At 38.7% G+C, this 18,262-nt stretch overlaps 1 protein-coding gene across 1 annotated transcript in view; it reads right to left on the bottom strand.

The window, feature by feature from the left end:
• Positions 1–18,262, bottom strand: part of DOCK4 (dedicator of cytokinesis 4) — a 705,907-nt gene that overhangs the window by 450,711 nt on the left and 236,934 nt on the right. The window contains exons 9-12 of the mRNA XM_070948091.1: positions 13,532–13,613; positions 12,600–12,660; positions 11,262–11,394; positions 6,625–6,713 (exon numbers count right to left, since the gene is read on the bottom strand). Of these exons, the coding sequence (XP_070804192.1) occupies positions 6,625–6,713; positions 11,262–11,394; positions 12,600–12,660; positions 13,532–13,613 (365 nt within the window). The remainder of the gene's footprint in view (positions 1–6,624; positions 6,714–11,261; positions 11,395–12,599; positions 12,661–13,531; positions 13,614–18,262) is intronic.

Below are 18,262 nucleotides of genomic sequence, written 5' to 3'. Positions count from 1 at the left end.
AAATATTAGTAAAAAATATGAGAGAAAATTTTAAAAAAGGAAATAATGGAGAAACTGGACATTCAAATAGTGAAGAAAGTGAAGTATTTGGGTATTTATTTAACGTCAAGATGTATAACTATCAAGGAAGATAATTACTATAAATTGAAAAAGCAAATTGAAACAGACTTGGAGAAATGGAGGAATCTGCAACTATCATTAATGGGAAGAATAGCATTAATAAAGATGAGCATATTATCAAAACTGTTATTTCTCTTTCAAACGATATCAATAAAATTGGAGAAAAAGTATTTTGAAAATTTGAAGAGAATAATTGGAAAAATGTATGGCAAGGAAAAAGAGCAAGAATTAATATAAAAATGCTACAAGATGCAAGAATTAGAGGTGGGTTTGGACTACCGAATTGGGAACTATATTATCAAGCGGCAGCATTAACGTGGATTAAGGAATGGATTTTACTGAGAAACATAAGACTATTGACGTTGGAGGGACATGATTTACAACTAGATTGGCAAGCTTTCCTATGGTATGGGAAACAAAGGATACATGGATATTTCCGGAAACATTATGTAAGAAATGGTTTGTTATTAGTGTAGGAGAGAGTGAAAAAAAATCTTATTTTAATATACCAATGTGGCTTTCAAGCTTTGACATTATCCAAATATTGTAAATATGGGGAATATTGTTAGATATAAGGATATATTAACAGAACGGGGAGAATTGAAACAAAAAGAAGAGTTAGAAAAACAAGGGATTGAGACAGATTGGTATACAAGATTGCAAATACAATCAAGATTTGAAGCAGACCATAGACAGCATGGTTTTAATTTGGGGAAATCAGAATTGGATGAGATATTGACAGGAACAGATGAAAAAATGATTAAGAAATTATATAAATACTTATTGCTAATTGAATTAGAAGATGAAGAAGTTAAAGAAACAATGATAGCATTGTTGAGGGAGCACAATGATAGCATGGGCAAAAAACTTTGGTATACTATTGAATTGGAGAAATGGCAACAATTATGGGAGAGAAATTAAAAATTAACAATGGCAACAGCATATAAAGAAAATTTGTATAAGATGTTTTATAGATGGCATATGCCACCAGAAAGATTAGCCAAAATGTTCAAAGATAAATCAGCTAAATGTTGGAAATGTCATCAACTGCCGGGATCATATTACCATATGTGGTGGACGTGTAAAGATGCGAAGAATTATTGGGTTAAAATACAGATATGGTTAGAGGAAATGCTACAGCAACAAATAGAGCTAAGACCAAAGATATTCTTATTGGGAATAATACTGGAGAAATATAGCAAAGAAGATATATATTTGATCATTCACATAATAACAGCGGCTAGAATAGTATTTGCAAAAAACTGGAAAGCAGACAAAATCCCATCGGAAGGAGAAATAATAAAGAAAATTTTAGAATGTGCAGAAATGAATAGATTAACATTGAGAATAAAAGATAAAGAGGAATCGATGTATTTCAAGACATGGGGAAGTTTTTATGAATGGTTAGAAAAGAAATATAATTAAAGATAGAGAGAGGAAGTGAATAGGGAAAAGATAAATAAGAGAAAAGACAATAAAAAGAATAGAAACTCAGATGACACCTAGGTAAATGGAAAAGGGGGAAGGGGGGAAGAGGAAAAAAGCTACTCTAAAAGTGTACATGAATGATAAAACAGATGTAATTATATATATGTAATATATTAGATATATGTAAATAGAAAATCGGGGCTGCTCGAATACTATTCTAAATTAAGTTGAAAATGGATTCAACAAAGGAGTGGGAAAGGAGAGAGGAATAGAGAGAGGGAAGAAGGGGAGAAGAGAGGAAAGGAGAAAGAGGGATTGAACAGAGGGAGAAGGAGATGAAGAAAAGGGAGGGGAAAGAAGAGTAGGAGAGAAGGATAGAAAGGGAGGAAGAAAAGAAGAGTGGGGGAATGGGAGGGGAAGTAGAAGGGGAGGAGAGGAGGAATGAAGAAAGTAGAAAGGGACAGAAGAAGAAAGAGGAGGGAAGAAGAAGAGGAAAGGTTGTGGTAAAACAAAGAAGAGGAAATGGTAAAAGAGCAGCCCCGAACAAATAAAAATGAAAGTTAAAGGATAAGATGAATGATCAATGATTAATGATGGATAAGAGATTGTACACTTACCGTATTTTTCGGAGTATAAGATGCAGCTTTGTTTTTGGGGAGGAAAATAGGGGGAGAAGGGAATCTGCCTACCAAGTATTCATCTGGCTAGCATCCTTAGTCTGGTCAGCTTCAGCACATTAGTTTGCTGGTTTTTTATCCCCTGCTTGGGGATAAAAAACAGCTTCTAAGGCACAGCTGAGAGGAAGCAGCAATGAGAAAAGCAGGCAAAGCAGGGGTGGGGAGATCGCTTCACTCGGCTAGTACCTAGTTAGGGCTGAAAAAAAGCTTCTAAAGAACACCTGAGAATCGGAGGAAAGCATGGAGATTGCTTCACTCACTAGCGCCTCGTTAAAGCACAGCGGAGAGTTGAGGGAGCAGGCAAAGCTGGGAAGAGCGCTGGCTAGTGCTTCGTTAGCACCTTGTTAGGGCTGAAAAAAAGCTTTGAAAAAACTACATTCGGAGTGTAAGACACACCCAAATTTTCAGCCTCTTTTGGGGGAGAAAGGTGCGTCTTATACTATGAAAAATACGGTAAATATGTTTATGAGAAATAAAAATAAAAACATTTATGCAAAAAAAAAAGACCTTATTAAGGTTTCAACATAGCTAAAGGAGTAAGACAGGGATGCCCCTTATCTCCTCTGTTATTCATTCTCTTAGTGGAAATGTTACAAATTATAATTATAATTATAATTATAATTATAATTATAATTATAGAGGCAATGATACACCAAAATACCACAGATTTGAGTAAAATGGTGAGTTAGCTAATGTTACAAATTATATATAATAAAGGGATTGAAAATTAAAACACAGGAATACAAAGTTCAGGCCTTTGCGGATGATTTGGCATTTATTATAGAAGAACCTTTAGAATCTGGACAAAAATTACTACAAGATATAAACCAATTGGGCAAAGTGGCAGGGCTCAAAATAAATAAAGAGAAAACTAAAATATTGACTAAAAATCTAACCAATAGACAGAATGAAGAACTAAAGGAGAAATTGGGGATCTTGAGAGCCAAAAAAGTTAAATACTTGGGAATATGGTTATTGGCAAAGTGTATTACAATAAAAAAAGATAATTACAATAACCTACTGCAACAAATACAAAAATATTTGGAGAATTAGACTAAATTACAAATACCATTAATTGGCAGAATTTCAACAATTAAAATGAATATATTACCTAAATTACTCTATCTCTTTCAAACAGTGCTGGCAAAATTAGAAATTTTTTTTTGAACAATTAAATAAAACGATGTCGAAATTTATTTGGTCAGGGAAAAAACCACGTATTAAACTTAAACTACTACAAGATAGTAGAAATAAGGGTGGTTTCAGTCTCCAAGATTGGGAGCTTTATTATCAGGCGGCAGCTTTGACATGGATCAAGGATTAGATTCAAGTAAAAAATAAATGATTATTAATGATAGAAGGCCATGATTTCCAGTTTGGCTGGTATGGCTTCCTTTGGGAGGGAAAGAATAAATTCCACTCATACTTCCAGAGGCACATATTAAGAGATGCTCTGTTAAAATTAAAAAGAATCTTTATAGGAAAATCCCAATCTGGCTATCAATGATAGAGGCAATGATACACCAAAATACCACAGATTTGAGTAAAATGGTGAGTTATGCAGAATTATTAGATGAAAAAGGAGAACTAAAATCGGTTCAGGAGTTGAAAACGCAAGGAATAAATATGGAATGGTGGCTCTATTTACAAATCAAAACAAGATTTAAAAAAGACTGGGAACAATATGGTATCCATGAGGAACAACTGGAAAATTACTACAAGGAAATGGGAAAAAAATGATTACTAAAATTTACAACTTTCTTTTAAGATACAAAATGGAAGAAGAGACCGTAAAGGAGACAATGATTAGTTGGGTCAGAAATTTCAGACACAATATAGAATTAGAATGGAATAAATTATGGAAAAGAAATTAAAATTTATGATGGCAGTAGCCTATAAAGAAAATCTCTATAAAATGCCATCTATAAAAGATGGCATTTGCCCCCAGCGAGATTGGCCAAAATGTTTCCAAATTTATCTCCCAAATGTTGGAAATGTGGCCATAAATTAGGAACGTACTACCATATGTGGTGGACGTGCCCCAATACAAAAAAAATACTGGTGTAAAATTAAGAGATGGCTGGAAGAAATTGCACAACGAAAGATAGAACTTAAACAGGAGCTGTTCTTATTAAGAATATTAGACCCAAGAATGGAAAAATACTTGCAATATATAATACTACACATATTAATGGTGGCTAGGATTGCCCTCACACAAGATTGGAAACAGATTAATACGCCATCAGAGGAAAAAGTGATCAGAAAGATACTTGAATGTGCAGAAACGAACAAAATGACTATGGAAATAAAGGAAAGAGAAGATTCGGAGTACTACAAAGTATGGAATAGAATGTACAAGTGGCTAGAAAATAGAAAGCTAAATAAGAAATAGTTTTAAATAAATATTGATTAAATAATAATTAAAGTTATTAATTACGGTCAAAGTTAAATTACTGATTATGTAAGTATAATGTAAATATACGTAGTAAGTATGGTTATAATGGCTGTTATAGTTGTTATAAAGGATAGAAAGAAAGTAGAAGAGCTAATTACAAAAGCAGAATATACATGCCAACGCGGAAGTCTGTAAAAATACGATACATTGTTTTGTTTGTCTTGTTTTTTATTGTTTTTTCTGTTTTTAAAGGTGAAAAATGCTTAATAAAAACTATTTTTAAAAAATAAAAAATAAAAAGAATAAAGTTACAAAATTTTCAATTTTTTAAATCAGGAACAGTGATTTCCTAACCTATCCTAAATGTTCCCTAAACAGCTTCCAAGCTGAAAAGGAACCATATGTTTTGTAACACATGCAAAGCAAAGTGCTGTCTGCAAACAAAACCAGAAAATAGTCTCCAACCTTCGCTTTGTTGTGAAGGTTGTTGAGAGTGTGGTTGCGCGACAGCTTCCCCAGTACCTGGATGAAACGTCGTATCTAGATCCGTTCCAGTCGGGTTTCAGGCCTGGGTACAGCACGGAAACGGCATTGGTCACGTTGGTTGATGATCTCTGGAGGGCTTGGGACAGGGGTTGCTCCTCTGTCCTGGTCCTGTTAGATTTCTCAACGGCTTTTGATACCATCGACCATGGTATCATGTTGCACCGGTTGGAAGAGTTGGGGGTGGGAGGCAGCGTATTACGGTGGTTCTCCTCCTTCCTCTCCAACCGGTCGCAGTCTGTGTTGACAGGGGGAAAGAGGTCGACCCCGAGGCCCCTCATATGTGGGGTGCCACAGGTGTCGGTCCTCTCGCCCCTTTTGTTCAACATTTATATAAAGCCGCTGGGCGAGATCATCCGTGGTTTCAGGGTGAAGTACCATCAGTACGCTGACGAACACCCAGCTGTACATCTCCACCCCGGACCACCCCAACGATGCCCTTGAAGTGATGTCCCGGTGCCTGGAGGCCGTACGGATCTAGATGGGGAGAAACAGGCTCAGGCTCAACCCATCCAAGACTGAGTGGCTGTGATTTCCGACGTCCCGATATAGTCAGCTGGTGCCATCGCTGACTATTGGGGGTGAAGCATTAGCCCCCACGGAAAGGGCTCGCAACTTGGACGTCCTCCTGGATTCACGGCTGTCCTTAGAAGAGCACTTGACAGCCATGACCGGGAGGATTTTTCATCAGGTTCGCCTGATCCGCCAGTTGCATCCCTTTTTAGATCAGGACTCTCTACACACAGTCACTCATGCCCTCGTCACCTCTCGTCTGGACTATTGTAACACTCTCTACATGGGGCTCCCCTTGAGGTGCACTCGGAGGCTCCAACTGGCTCAGAGTGCAGCCGCGCGGGTGGTTATGGGAGCAACGTGGAGTTCCCATGTAACATCTCTCCTGCGCAAGCTGCACTGGCTCCCGGTGGTCTTCCAAGTGCGCTTCAAGGTTCTGGTTATCACCTTTAAAGCGCTCCATGGCTTAGGACCTGGTTATCTACGGGACCGCCTGCTACCACCAATAGCCTCCCACCGGCCAGTACGCTCCCATAGAGAGGGGCTCCTCCGGGTGCCGTCGGCCAAACAATGTCGACTGGCGGCCCCTAGGGGGAGAGCCTTCTCTGTGGGGGCACCTACGATCTGGAACGAGCTCTCCCCGGAGATACGGAGGATCCCGGATCTGCGCACCTTCCGTCGCACGCTTAAGACTTTCCTATTCCATCAAGCTGGCCTGGCCTAAATCTTCTCTCCTTTTTAAATGTAAATTTTAATTTGTTTTAAATTATGGGGTATTTTAAATTCAGCCAAATTATTTAATTCATTTTTAATTCATTTTAAATTTTTGTATTTATGTGTTTTATCTCGTAGCTGTTCACTGCCCTGAGTCCTTCAGGAGAAGGGCGGTATAGAAATTTAATAAAATAAAATAAAATAAATAAATAAAATAAAATAAAATATATTTACCAGCATTGGATCCTGTCAGGTTATAGCGTGCATTTAGTTTTTTTATGATGCTTTCATGAATTTGAAACCAGTCACTCTCTGTGTTACACCTGTAAAAAAAGTAACATTGTAAAACATTGCTCAAAAGTTTATGCTGTATCAACAGGAAAAGTAAAAATGTGAATGATCCAGTCAGCTCCAGATTGAAGGATATCCTGAGCAAACTTGCCCTTTGCAGTAGCTATTCAAGTAGTTACTTTCAGTAGTAACTTTAATCCACTCACCCATCATTTTACCAGATTAATCAACTGAGACAGCAGCACGTGTTCTATTGTCTGTTTACATAATATAAATATGTAATATGCATGCAATGTGAAACCTTGACAGAGCATTGTTTCATAACATTGTGTGCAATTCTAATTGGTAAATGAGTTATTGCTGCTATTAGGCAAGTTTGCACATGAGAACTCAGCCCTATATCAACTGCCAGTGGGATATGAATTTAGATTAAGTGAATATATCAGTAAGTCCAAGGTGTTTTAATTTGGATTTCTGCAAAGATCAGAAGTTGGACTTCGTGGCTTGACATGGTCCCTTCCAACTTCATGATTCTAGATCCTATTCTCTGCTTTAAAGAAAAGCTTAAAAATATATTCTCAATAGAAAACACAGTTGGAAAATAAAACTTCTCCACTGCTGATACGTTCAGCAGGGAACACTTCTAACTGAATTTTAACAAAAGTAAAAAGAATCCATTATACTATTAGCCCATTATATTGTTGTAAAGTCTTCCATTGCTTCCCACAGCTCTAATTTAGGATCCTGGGGACCCCAGCTCGAGAAAAGTTTCCCTTGAGACACATAATGAATCCTAATCCTAATTTTAAAAATAACAAACATTTTCAGAACGTGGCTGACAAATAAAAACCACAGAATAAGATCTCAAATTTTCCCTCATTTTGGTTGTCCCAAAATTCAAACCTGTAAATCAGTGGTGAAATCTAAATTTTTTTACTACCAGTTCTGTGGGCGTGGCTTGGTGGGCGTGGCTTGGTGGGTGTGGCAGGGGAAGGATACTGCAAAATCCCCATTCCCTCCCCACTCTGGGGCCAGCCAAAGGTGGTATTTGCCGGTTCTCCAAACTACTCAAAATTTCCACTACCAGTTTTCCGAACTGCTCAAAATTTCCACTATTGGTTCTCCAGAGTATGTCAGAACCTGCTGGATTTCACCCCGCTGTATATTACTACAATTTTTACCTCAAAACCATTTTGAAAAAGATAAACTATCTGTAAGAGATTGGTGTTGAATGCACGGATGAAGATGTCCTACTGTTTTTTCTGTACTGTTTTCTTAAAATTTTAATATAGGCATATGATTAATCAATACAATTTATTGTATTGTAGCAAATTGGCTAAGAATGAACTAGAGGGAAGAAGAGATTAAAGCCTTTCTCTAACCTTCTAGTGTCAAGATTTCAGATAGCTCTGAATCTTTACACCTCCAGAAATTGAACCACATTCAGGAACTAGACAAAAATACAAATTTCCCATTTTTTTTCTCAACTTTCGGAGTGGAATGCATATATTCTATTTCCACAGTTGTTCTGTCTGGCTGATAATCTTACTAGCCTCATCTCTTATATTCAATAAGCAAATCCTTGCTGCAGATGGTAGGGAATAGAAAGTGTTAAGTCTCTTAGTTGTTACCAAGATTGCTATTCTCTGTTAAAATTCAACTGATCCATGACCCCAGCTGATGGATATATATACTGATTATATATATATATATATGTAGGTCTTTGGTTATTCAGGTTTTCTCCCACGTAAAATTGGAAGTGTCTTGGCAAGACACTTCCAATTTTATGCGGGAGAAAACCCGAATAACCAAAGACCTACATACAAATACCCGCGAAAACCTCAGAATATATATATATGCTCTGATGAATGCAGGTGCCGACAGGAGTGGGAACGCTGCTATCACCAGCCCTGTCCTCCGTCCAACTGTCTACTTGCTTGTGGCTGCAACAGGCCAATCTCTTGGCGTGTTGCCTGCCCTGCCTGTTGGCCCTGCTGCTCCTGGGGCACTGGAGCTCGGGTCTTGCTCAGGCTGCTGCTATGATGAGGCAGAAGGTCATGCAGGCCATCAGGATTGGTCCTCCCCCTATGCCTCTGCCCAGCTGCTGGGCCTGCTGCACCTGCTGCTGCTAGCCTCATGGGGTCTCTTCACCATCCTGGCTGCACTGCTCTTGGCTGCCATGCTGGGCTGCTCCTGCCTAGCATGAGACAACTTGGCTCAGATCTACGACCTCTAGAGCGCCTAGTCTGCTGTCACCTTTGAGCTGCACCCCTACCCTAACCTGTGTGAGCTCTGTGGCAGCCCTGACTGCAGCGGGATGGAGAAGGGAGGGGGAGATTGCCCCTTCCTCCTTTGCACCCCAAAATCCCATCTTTCTGGCCGCCGAACCCCCGGCCTGCACGTCTGTGCTGGAAAGGTGAGAAGATATGCAATTCAATGCTACCGGTATGCCATGCAATGCAAGCCATGCAAAGCAACCTGTCTGACCCTCTTGGCTCTGGGGATGATCCCAAAGGGAGACAGCACAGGATCCCCGGTGGAGGCCTCCCGGTGCAACATTCTGCCGCAGTGCAAACCTCTGCCTTCCCTGCATATGATTGCAAGGCTGGAGGTCTCCACAGCCTCTGGAGGCTCCACTGGCAACTGCTGGCAAAGTGGCCATTGCAGGCCAACAGGAGCTGCCCAACCGAGAGCAGTGCAAGGTAGAGCAATGCCATCTCGCCTGCCATCACCTTCGGGCTGTACCCCTTCCCTGCCCTGTGCAAGCTCTGTAGTGGCCCTGCAGCAGGAGGGAGGGGGAGATCGCCCCTATTTCCTTTATGCCCCAAAGCCCCATCTTCCCTGGCCCCCAAGCCCCCAGCCTGCACCCCTTTTGCAGGAGCAAGACGCGCAACTCAATGTTACTTGCAGAGGCCTCCCGGTGCAATGATCTGCCACAGCTCTAGAGCAAACCTCTGCCTTCCCTGCACAGGATTGCAAGGCTGGAGACCTCCACAACCTCTGCTGACCAACCCCCAACCTGCCTGGACTGGCTTCGCAGCCAGGGAAGACAGGGTTGTGGGGCACAAAGGAGAAAGAGGCAATCTCCTCTCCCTTCTCCATCCATCTGTCCCACTGCAGGGCCACAAGGGAGCTCCTGCCCTCCGAAGCCATGCAGGACAGGGGAGGGGTGGAACCATGCTTCAGTGGGAGAGGGGTGGAGCAATTTTTCAGCATCCCCCCCATCCGGAATCATCCCTGGAGCCAAGACTGTTGGGGCAGTTTGCTTTGCATGGCTTGCATTGCACGGCATACCAGTAACATTGAGTTGCGTGTCTTGCTTGCCTTCTAGCGCAGGGGTGCAGGCTGGGGGCTTGGTGGACAGGGAAGACAGGGTTTTGAGGCACAAAGGAGGAAGGGGCAATCTCTCCCTCCCTTCTCCATCCCACTGCAGGGCCACCATGGAACTCCTGCCCACCAAAGCTGCGGGGTGGCCAAAAGCAGCATAGCCCGAAGGGCGAAGAGCTCCTGTAAGGCCAGCAGCAGCAGGTGCAGCAGGCCTAGCAGCCAGCCAGAAGCATGAGGGGGAGAAGCAGGCGATCCTGATGCACCACACAGCCTTTTGCCTCATCGTACAGTAGCAGCAGCCCGAGTAAGACCCAAGCTGGCAGAGTGCAAATCATGGTTGCCGCCTGCTCCAGAGCCACAAGGTGAGTTGCGGAAGAGAGGGGCACTCAGCTGGGAGATTGCCAGGTGCTGTGGGCAGGGTTGGGGCTGGTGAGAGTGTGCTGGAAACACCTCCAGGCGCCTGGAGAGACAGATTGAGAGGCAGCTCCTGGCCCTCACTGGCTCAGCTGATCCGCAGGGCAGCAATTAAGGGGCCGAGCTTCCATGAGGTGACCGGAGAAGGGAAGGAGCTGCTGTGCTAAGCACTGCCTCATGGATCGCTGACCATGTTTGTGAGGGGACAAACTGCCCTAGTGAAGGGGGTGGACATGGCTGCCTCCTGTGCTGGACATGCCCATCCCCTTCACTAGGGCTTATATTTGGGGTAGGGTTTATTTTCAGGGAAACATGGTATGTGTGTGTATAAGTATAAACTATACATACATACATACATACATACATACATACATACATACACACTGCTCAAAAAAATAAAGGGAACACAAGCAGAAGACATCCGAGATCTGAATGAATGAAATAGCCTTATTAAATACTTTGTTCGTTACATACAGTAGTTTTGTATTCCCTTTAGTTGTTTGAGCAGTGTATAAACTACTGTATGTAAAGAACAAAGTATTTAATAAGGCTATTTCATTCATTCAGATCTCGGATGTCTTCTGCTTGTGTTCCCTTTATTTTTTTGATATATGTATGTATGTATATATGTATATATGTATATATGTATATATGTATATATGTATATATGTATATATGTATATATGTATATATGTATATATGTATATATAAAGATAAAATCTCATTCATTTCATTTTATCCATAGAACTTGAAAGGAAAAATAGTCTACAGATTATATTTCATTGATAAAATGTGATTTAAATATTGTTGGAACATATAACAAATATATGTATTCTTACATATATACTTTTAAAATAAGGTCATCTTTTGTATCACCAGCCAGTAGATCTGCTATACTGAGGACCGCACAACCAAAAGGTCGCCGATATTGTATATTGCAAGCATTTTTCTTTTCACCTGCTCCCATTCGGCCTGTCAAAACAAAATGAAAGAAAAAAGTGAAAGAAAAAAACAAGAGACACTAAATAAATACATATCTGCTACCACCTGCAGTTAATTTAATAATTTTATTGGATGCTAACTGTGCCAACATTTAAGAGCACCTTCAATCTGTATCCTTCTGAATTGACCTAATTGTATAATAAGTAGACAAAATGCCTACATTAAACTATGTGAGCCAGCATTCTAAATTTGACTTTTCTTAGGAGCATTCACAGTTCACTATAAGCCTTGACATCAAGGTTGACTCCGCCTTCCATCCTTTCCAGATGGGTAAAATGAGGACCCAAATTGTTGGGGGTAATATGCTGACTCTGTAAACCACTTAGAGAGGGCTGCAAAGCACTGTAAAGCAGTATATGAGTCTAAGTGCTATTGCTATTGCTACCAAAGAGGAACCCACATTAAATTTCTTAAGCTCCAGCTGTATATAGTCACTAAATCTTTTATCAGGAAAAGAGGTTCTCTCAATCTCTGCCTTAAATACACATGAATTATATATTTAAATCATGAAGCAACAAAAGGCACATTCTTATTAACAAATCACATGCTTGATCATTATTGTCACATCTTTGTTTTAAAATAACTTGCACTTTTGCCATTAAATTTCATTGGAATGTTTGTAGTAAAATAAAAAAGAGAACAACAAACCTAGGATCTAGTCTTGACTTTGCAAGACATCATAGGCAACTGAATAGATGCAGGGGCAAGAAATCATAGGCAACTGAACAGATGCAGCTCAAATAGGAAATGAACTCAACAAAATATTAACAATTCCATTTATACTTGATAATCCACACATACACACACATATACATATACATATACATATACATATACATATACATATACATATACATATACATATACATATACATATATCTTCCAGAGTAGCTAGCTTAATTGAGACTTCAATCGTTTTTCTGCGCATATGAACATTTCAAAGTTTTAATAAGTAGTAATAACATAACAACATAATAACATAACAACAGTAGCAATAACTTGTCAATTCATGTGACTCTGCCCTATAGTTTAATAGGACAGAAAACTGTTAGTTTATATCTGGATATGAGACTGATATGTAATACATTTAATATAATGTATGTGGCTCCTTAACAACAATTGGTGTATAATTAAAAGTTTTCCGTCTTTATCAGCAGAAATTAGTATATGCATACCAATGCGTATAATGTGCACAGTAATGTAGATGTCCTTCCTAAGTTCACTGCTTCCCAAATCCTGTGAAGAATCAGAACAATCCAAAATTATCATATATTTTTTTTATGGATTATTGATATAAACAATTTAAAAATTTTAAGTGTACTTCTGCCTAGCATACTGAATAGCAGTAAAGAAAAAATAAAATATGGGATATTCAAATATATTTCATTAACACAACATTTGTACGTGTTCATGGTCCTGAGAAATATTAGTAAAAAAGTTAGTGATGTAACCATCTTTTTTTGGAGGTCTTCAATCCTCCAAATCTGCATTAAGTCAAGATTTCAAGTCAGAGAATTTGGAATGACTATCTCTAGGCTTCTAGCAGAAATAGGTCTCACTGTGCAGTTATGGTTGTAGTCCTGAGTATCAAAAGCTATCCAGTTGTAGTTTTATTATGGTGCTGCCATGATGTCAGCCAGCTTTTTGAAACTAGATGGAGTCCTAGTTGATTAGATATGAATAATCACAATGTAAGTGATATTATACCATAAATCTGATTCTATCCATCAAAATAAATCCCATTCAGATTATTCTTAAACCTAATTTAGAAACTTTCTCACAAAGTCCCACTGAAATGTTAAACACTATGTTTCATATTGGAAAACAAAAGACTCCTTTAATTCTGAACTAAAATATATCTCAGAAGCAACATCAAAGCTATCTTTGTGCCTATCATACATTTAAAAATAAAACTGCTCTACTTGTTATTGGCCAAATGGACAAGTTTATTATTATTATGTTGCTTTGTTCTTATTAATTTCTTAGATATTAGTGTGAAGCATCACTATTGCATACACTCTGGTCATTTATTTGGATTACCGAATAAGGAATAAAAAAACTCATTAAAATACAGCAAATAAGGACAAACATATATAAAGCAACTCACCACAAAAAGAGAGCAATATTTTTCTGGCTTCTCTGGACATTTTGGCAAACCATTCCGATTTAGTTTTAAAAAAAATCTCTCACTGTAAGATAAATATTATAATTGGAACAGATAAATTTATCTGTCACAGCAATGTGCAAAAAAACCCAAAACCCACCCCCTATTCAGTATTTGGATAAATAATATTTTTTATCACTGTTTTCAAAACAATCTTTTCTAAAATTCTAGAACAAGGTTGTAAAACAAGCCATTTTTTTTTTTTAAATTACCAAAGTAACTGATACTTTTGCTACAAAAGCCAGCTCACTCTAGGTCAAAATGCAGAATTCCATGAGGTTGAGTTAATTGCTAAAAGAGCTACTGATATGGAATCAAAGCCAGATGCCTCTTTAAAATAACTCATTGAATAAAGCAGCAACTCCTTAATTATATTTTTCATTATTAAGGAGTTGCTGCTTCAGTCAATGAATTATTTTAAATTCATTTCACAACTAATATGTTACTGAACTCAGTAACTGAACTAGAAATAATCTATCAGGACCAACAAAGGCTCATCCATTTATATAGTAAGGTTACCGGTAGAAAAATAGTGACAAACAATTGACAAAATCATCTTAGATAAAAATAATTTGCGATACTTGTTTGGATGTTCAAATTTTGTTTTAGCAAATAAAAAAGTGGAAGCTAAAAAGAATATTATTACTTGCTCTGGTTTTTTTAACCAAGAATTGCTATTCCCATTCCAGCTGATTTATCCAGATACAGGATAAAATTTGTGATGAAAATTTTCTTGCAGGATAAAAATAAAAAAGTCAAGAAGAGGAAAAAGTTTAAGATAAGTACATTATACTTCAGTATGACGTTTGTTTTCTTATATTTTATGAAAAAATGAACAAATTATAAGTGACTCAGTACTCAGTCATCAACTTTTCACTCAAGAATCTAAATTAGAAACTTAAAATGCAATTTTAAGATGCTATTAAAAGAAATACTAATCAAAAGAAACAATACTGAAGAGATTAAAATTAAATCCATAATTTGAGGAGGGGGCGTCCCTTTCTGTGCCTTCTAATCATCTTATTCCAAAGTTTTGCCATAAATAAAAGATTGCTCTGTGCATTATTTTTTAAATAAAGCTTTCTCAGCTGTTTCTTCAGCTCTTCTCAAGGGCAAGTAATTTGTCACCCATATGTTCTTTTCCATATACAACAGTAAAAATTGCAGCCAAAACATCTATTCCAGTCTTTTAAAAGGCAGAATAAAAGGCTAATATTAACAGCTGCATCTTGTACATTTTCCAAACCTTTCATAAGGTTGAACAGTCTTCAATGAAGATTCCATTCTTGTCACTTAAATTCAGATGAAATGCTTTAATTAGTTCAAATTCAATATTAGAAATTCATAGGTCTGAAATATTCTATTTTCTACATAGGTTCTAATTTTTGGTACCAAAATTCAGAGTCTCATGCGAAGTCAAAGTTTGCAGGAAAGATAAGTGATTTTCATATTGACAAGGACATATGAAAAATATTATCTGCTAAACTATTGTGCAAGAGTTAAATACTTCTTAAAAAATGACAAACCAAGGCAGTTAAGTAGACTAGACAGATGAATTATTTATTTTGAAAAAATATGGGGAGTGGAGAATTCTAGATTTAATAGTGTAGGGGATATTTTAAAAGTTATTATTATCAGAATAAAGACATACAGAGTTAATAGAGCCTGACCTAACAAGGGAATAAGTAAATATGGGATACAATATAATAAATTATAATTTTCCATAATGTAGATTATCATATTGCTTATGAAAGATATTATACAATTTATATAAGGTTTATTCTTTGTTCATTTGTCTAGAGTTAGTATTTTAAAATATAGACATACTATTATATATCTAGACCACAGCCATGTTTGTCCGATGTGTGAACCTTGGACATACACAACTTCTGGATTGAGATAAATACCAGGTACTGAGTTGTACAGAAAAACAAGATAAGGGAATACCAAAAAGATGAGAAATGAAGGGGCTGGGTGCTTAGCAACACAGGCCAAACTAAGTGTAAAGTTTAGGTAGAATAGCAGAGTATAGGTGGACTGTTAGCATGTGACTGACCTGGGCTTATCAGCTGGGTCTGGTAAGGAGGGACAAGTGGCCAGTGATAGAATTGTATAAAATAGGCTGACCTGAAATTTCACTAGCCTTTGCAAACACTTTTAATAAATCTTACTTCTGATTGACCCAAGTATTGTGTGAATTATGTTATGCACAATTTGGTGCCCAATGTGGGGCTCCAGAATGGCATCCAGGTAGCCTAGAGGTGGCCCTGGGGGGAAGAAGGCATGCTCTGCTGATTTCAGCAAGGGAAACGACGACAGATCCAGTGCCCATGAAGGAACCGAGACATTAAATAGAGGTCAACAAAGAAGTAAGAACCTCAACAGAAATCTTGAAGTGGACACAAACCCCTATCACAAAGATCCTCAATTCAAGATCATCCATCCAAATTCTTAATAAAAAATACTATTACACCAAGCATGTCTAAATTATTTGATGTTAATAATTATTAAACACTTTTGAGCAAACAGCAAATGTGAGCTTTTATCTTCAAAACTTTGCATAGTACCATAGATGTAACTTACACTGTATGCACAATTATTAGGCAGGTGAGTGTTTTGACCATATCATCATTTTTATATATATTTTCCACCTCCAAGCTGTATAAATCTGAATGCTTAGTGGATATAAGCATATCAGGTGATGTGTATTTGTGTAATGAGGAAAAGTGTGGCCTAAGGAGATCAACACCCTGTATTAAGGTATGCATAATTATTAGGCAGCTTCTTTTCCTCAGGCAAAATGGGTCAAAAAAGAGATTTACCTGAGTCTGAAAAGTCAAAATTGTAAAAAGTCTTTCAGAGGGATGTAACATCCTTGAAATTGTTAAGATATTGGGGCATGATCACAGAACCATCAAACATTTTGTTGCAAATAATCAACAGAGTTGCAAGAAAGGTGTTGAGAAAAAAAAAGATGCACATTAACTGCCAAAGATTTGAGAAGAATAAAATGTGAAGCTACCAAGAATCCATTATCCTCCAGTGCTGTCATATTCCAGAACTGCAACCTACCTGGAGTGCCCAGAAGCACAAGGTGTTCAGTACTCAGAGGCATGGCCAAATAACGAACGCTGAAACCTGACCACCACTGAACAAGACAAGTTGAAAAAGCAAGACTGGGCCAAAAAATATCTGAAGACAGATTTTTCAAAGGTTTTATGGATCAGATTCGACTCAGAGGCCAGCAAGGTAGAGGTGGGGTAGTGGTATGGGCTGGTATTATCAAAGATGAGCTAGTTGGATCTTTTCATGTTGAAGATGGGCTCAAAATCAATCCCCAAACCTACTGCCAGTTTTTAGAAGACACTTTCTTCAAGCAGTAGTACAGGAAAAAGTCTGCATCTTTCAAGAAGACCATGATTTTTGTTATGTCCATGCAGGTGTGAGCAGAGAATTTTCTTCTGCCACGCAGGTGCGGGACATATTTTAATGTTATTGGTTAAAGGCTGATAGGTTTCCTTTAAAAGGGGTTATCAGCTAGAAATTGCATGTTGGTTTTACTGAGTCATTATCTGCAATAAACATTGCTGCTGGAAGTTTGGCTTCTTGTCTGTGTTCCCACTCCCACACATTCCATTGGCGACGAAGGAGGAATTGCTGGGCCCTGAGCCAATGTAGAGATAAAAGAGGCACACGTGAGTGGAGACTGTTTGTTTTGGAAAAACAATGGCTAACTCACCACAGTTTGTTCCGTTTGATCCTGAAACACAGACGTGGGATTCTTATCTAATCTTTTTTGACTGTATATTGGAAGCTAATGACTATACAAATATCACAGACAATCGTATACAAGCACTTTTTTTAAGCATTTGTGGAAAATAAGTGTTTGAGATGGCGAGGGCCCTCATTGCACCCCAACCCCTGCAGACAGTTCCTTGGGACATATTATTAAGCAAATGAGGGAACATTATGCTCCTTTACCATATTGCATAGCTAGAAGACATGCTTTTTACCATAGGGAGCAGGCAGCGGGTGAGTCTATCAGTTGTTATATGGTGGCCCTCAGGAAAACAGCTATCTATTGGGAATTTAGCAACTTAGATGAAGCCCTTTGGTCTGTGGGGTTCGGTTTACAGAGACGATTATTGGTGAAACCAACGTTAACGCTACAGACAGCAGTAGAGGAGGCGCAAGCCGCCGAATCATCGATCGACGGAAGAGATACAGAAGTCGGGCAGCCCCCTGGCGGCTAGAAGGGGGGAAACCGTCCATTCGGGAGAGGTGGAATTATGGGAGGACACTGAAGATGAGGGAGATAATCATGATGATGTCCATCAGTTGAGAGCAACCAGCAAGGATCGCAGAGTGACAGAGGATTGAAAGTTGTTCTCCTCATATATAGGGTGCGGCGGAAACCATCTGAGAGCTATGTGTTGCCATAAAAACACCATTTGTAGACAGTGTGGGAAGAAGGATCACCTAGCACAAGTTTGCCATGACACATTGCCTGCCCCCCCCAACTGGACAGACTTCAATTTGTAATAGGGGGAAGCATCGCCCACTGAGGCTAAGAACCCCAGAGGATGAATGTTTTACTATTAACACGGATGCCTGTTGTTCAGAGAGGGTGAGCAATCAAATCGGGATTCCAGGAAGTAGTAAAATTTACATTAC

The sequence above is a fragment of the Pituophis catenifer genome, unplaced genomic scaffold (genome assembly GCF_029215685.1).
Source record: "Pituophis catenifer annectens isolate HBS135680 unplaced genomic scaffold, rPitCat1.0.hap2 SCAF_7, whole genome shotgun sequence".
NCBI classification, from domain to species: domain Eukaryota; kingdom Metazoa; phylum Chordata; class Lepidosauria; order Squamata; family Colubridae; genus Pituophis; species Pituophis catenifer.
This window is presented reverse-complemented; position numbering and strand designations above follow the sequence as displayed.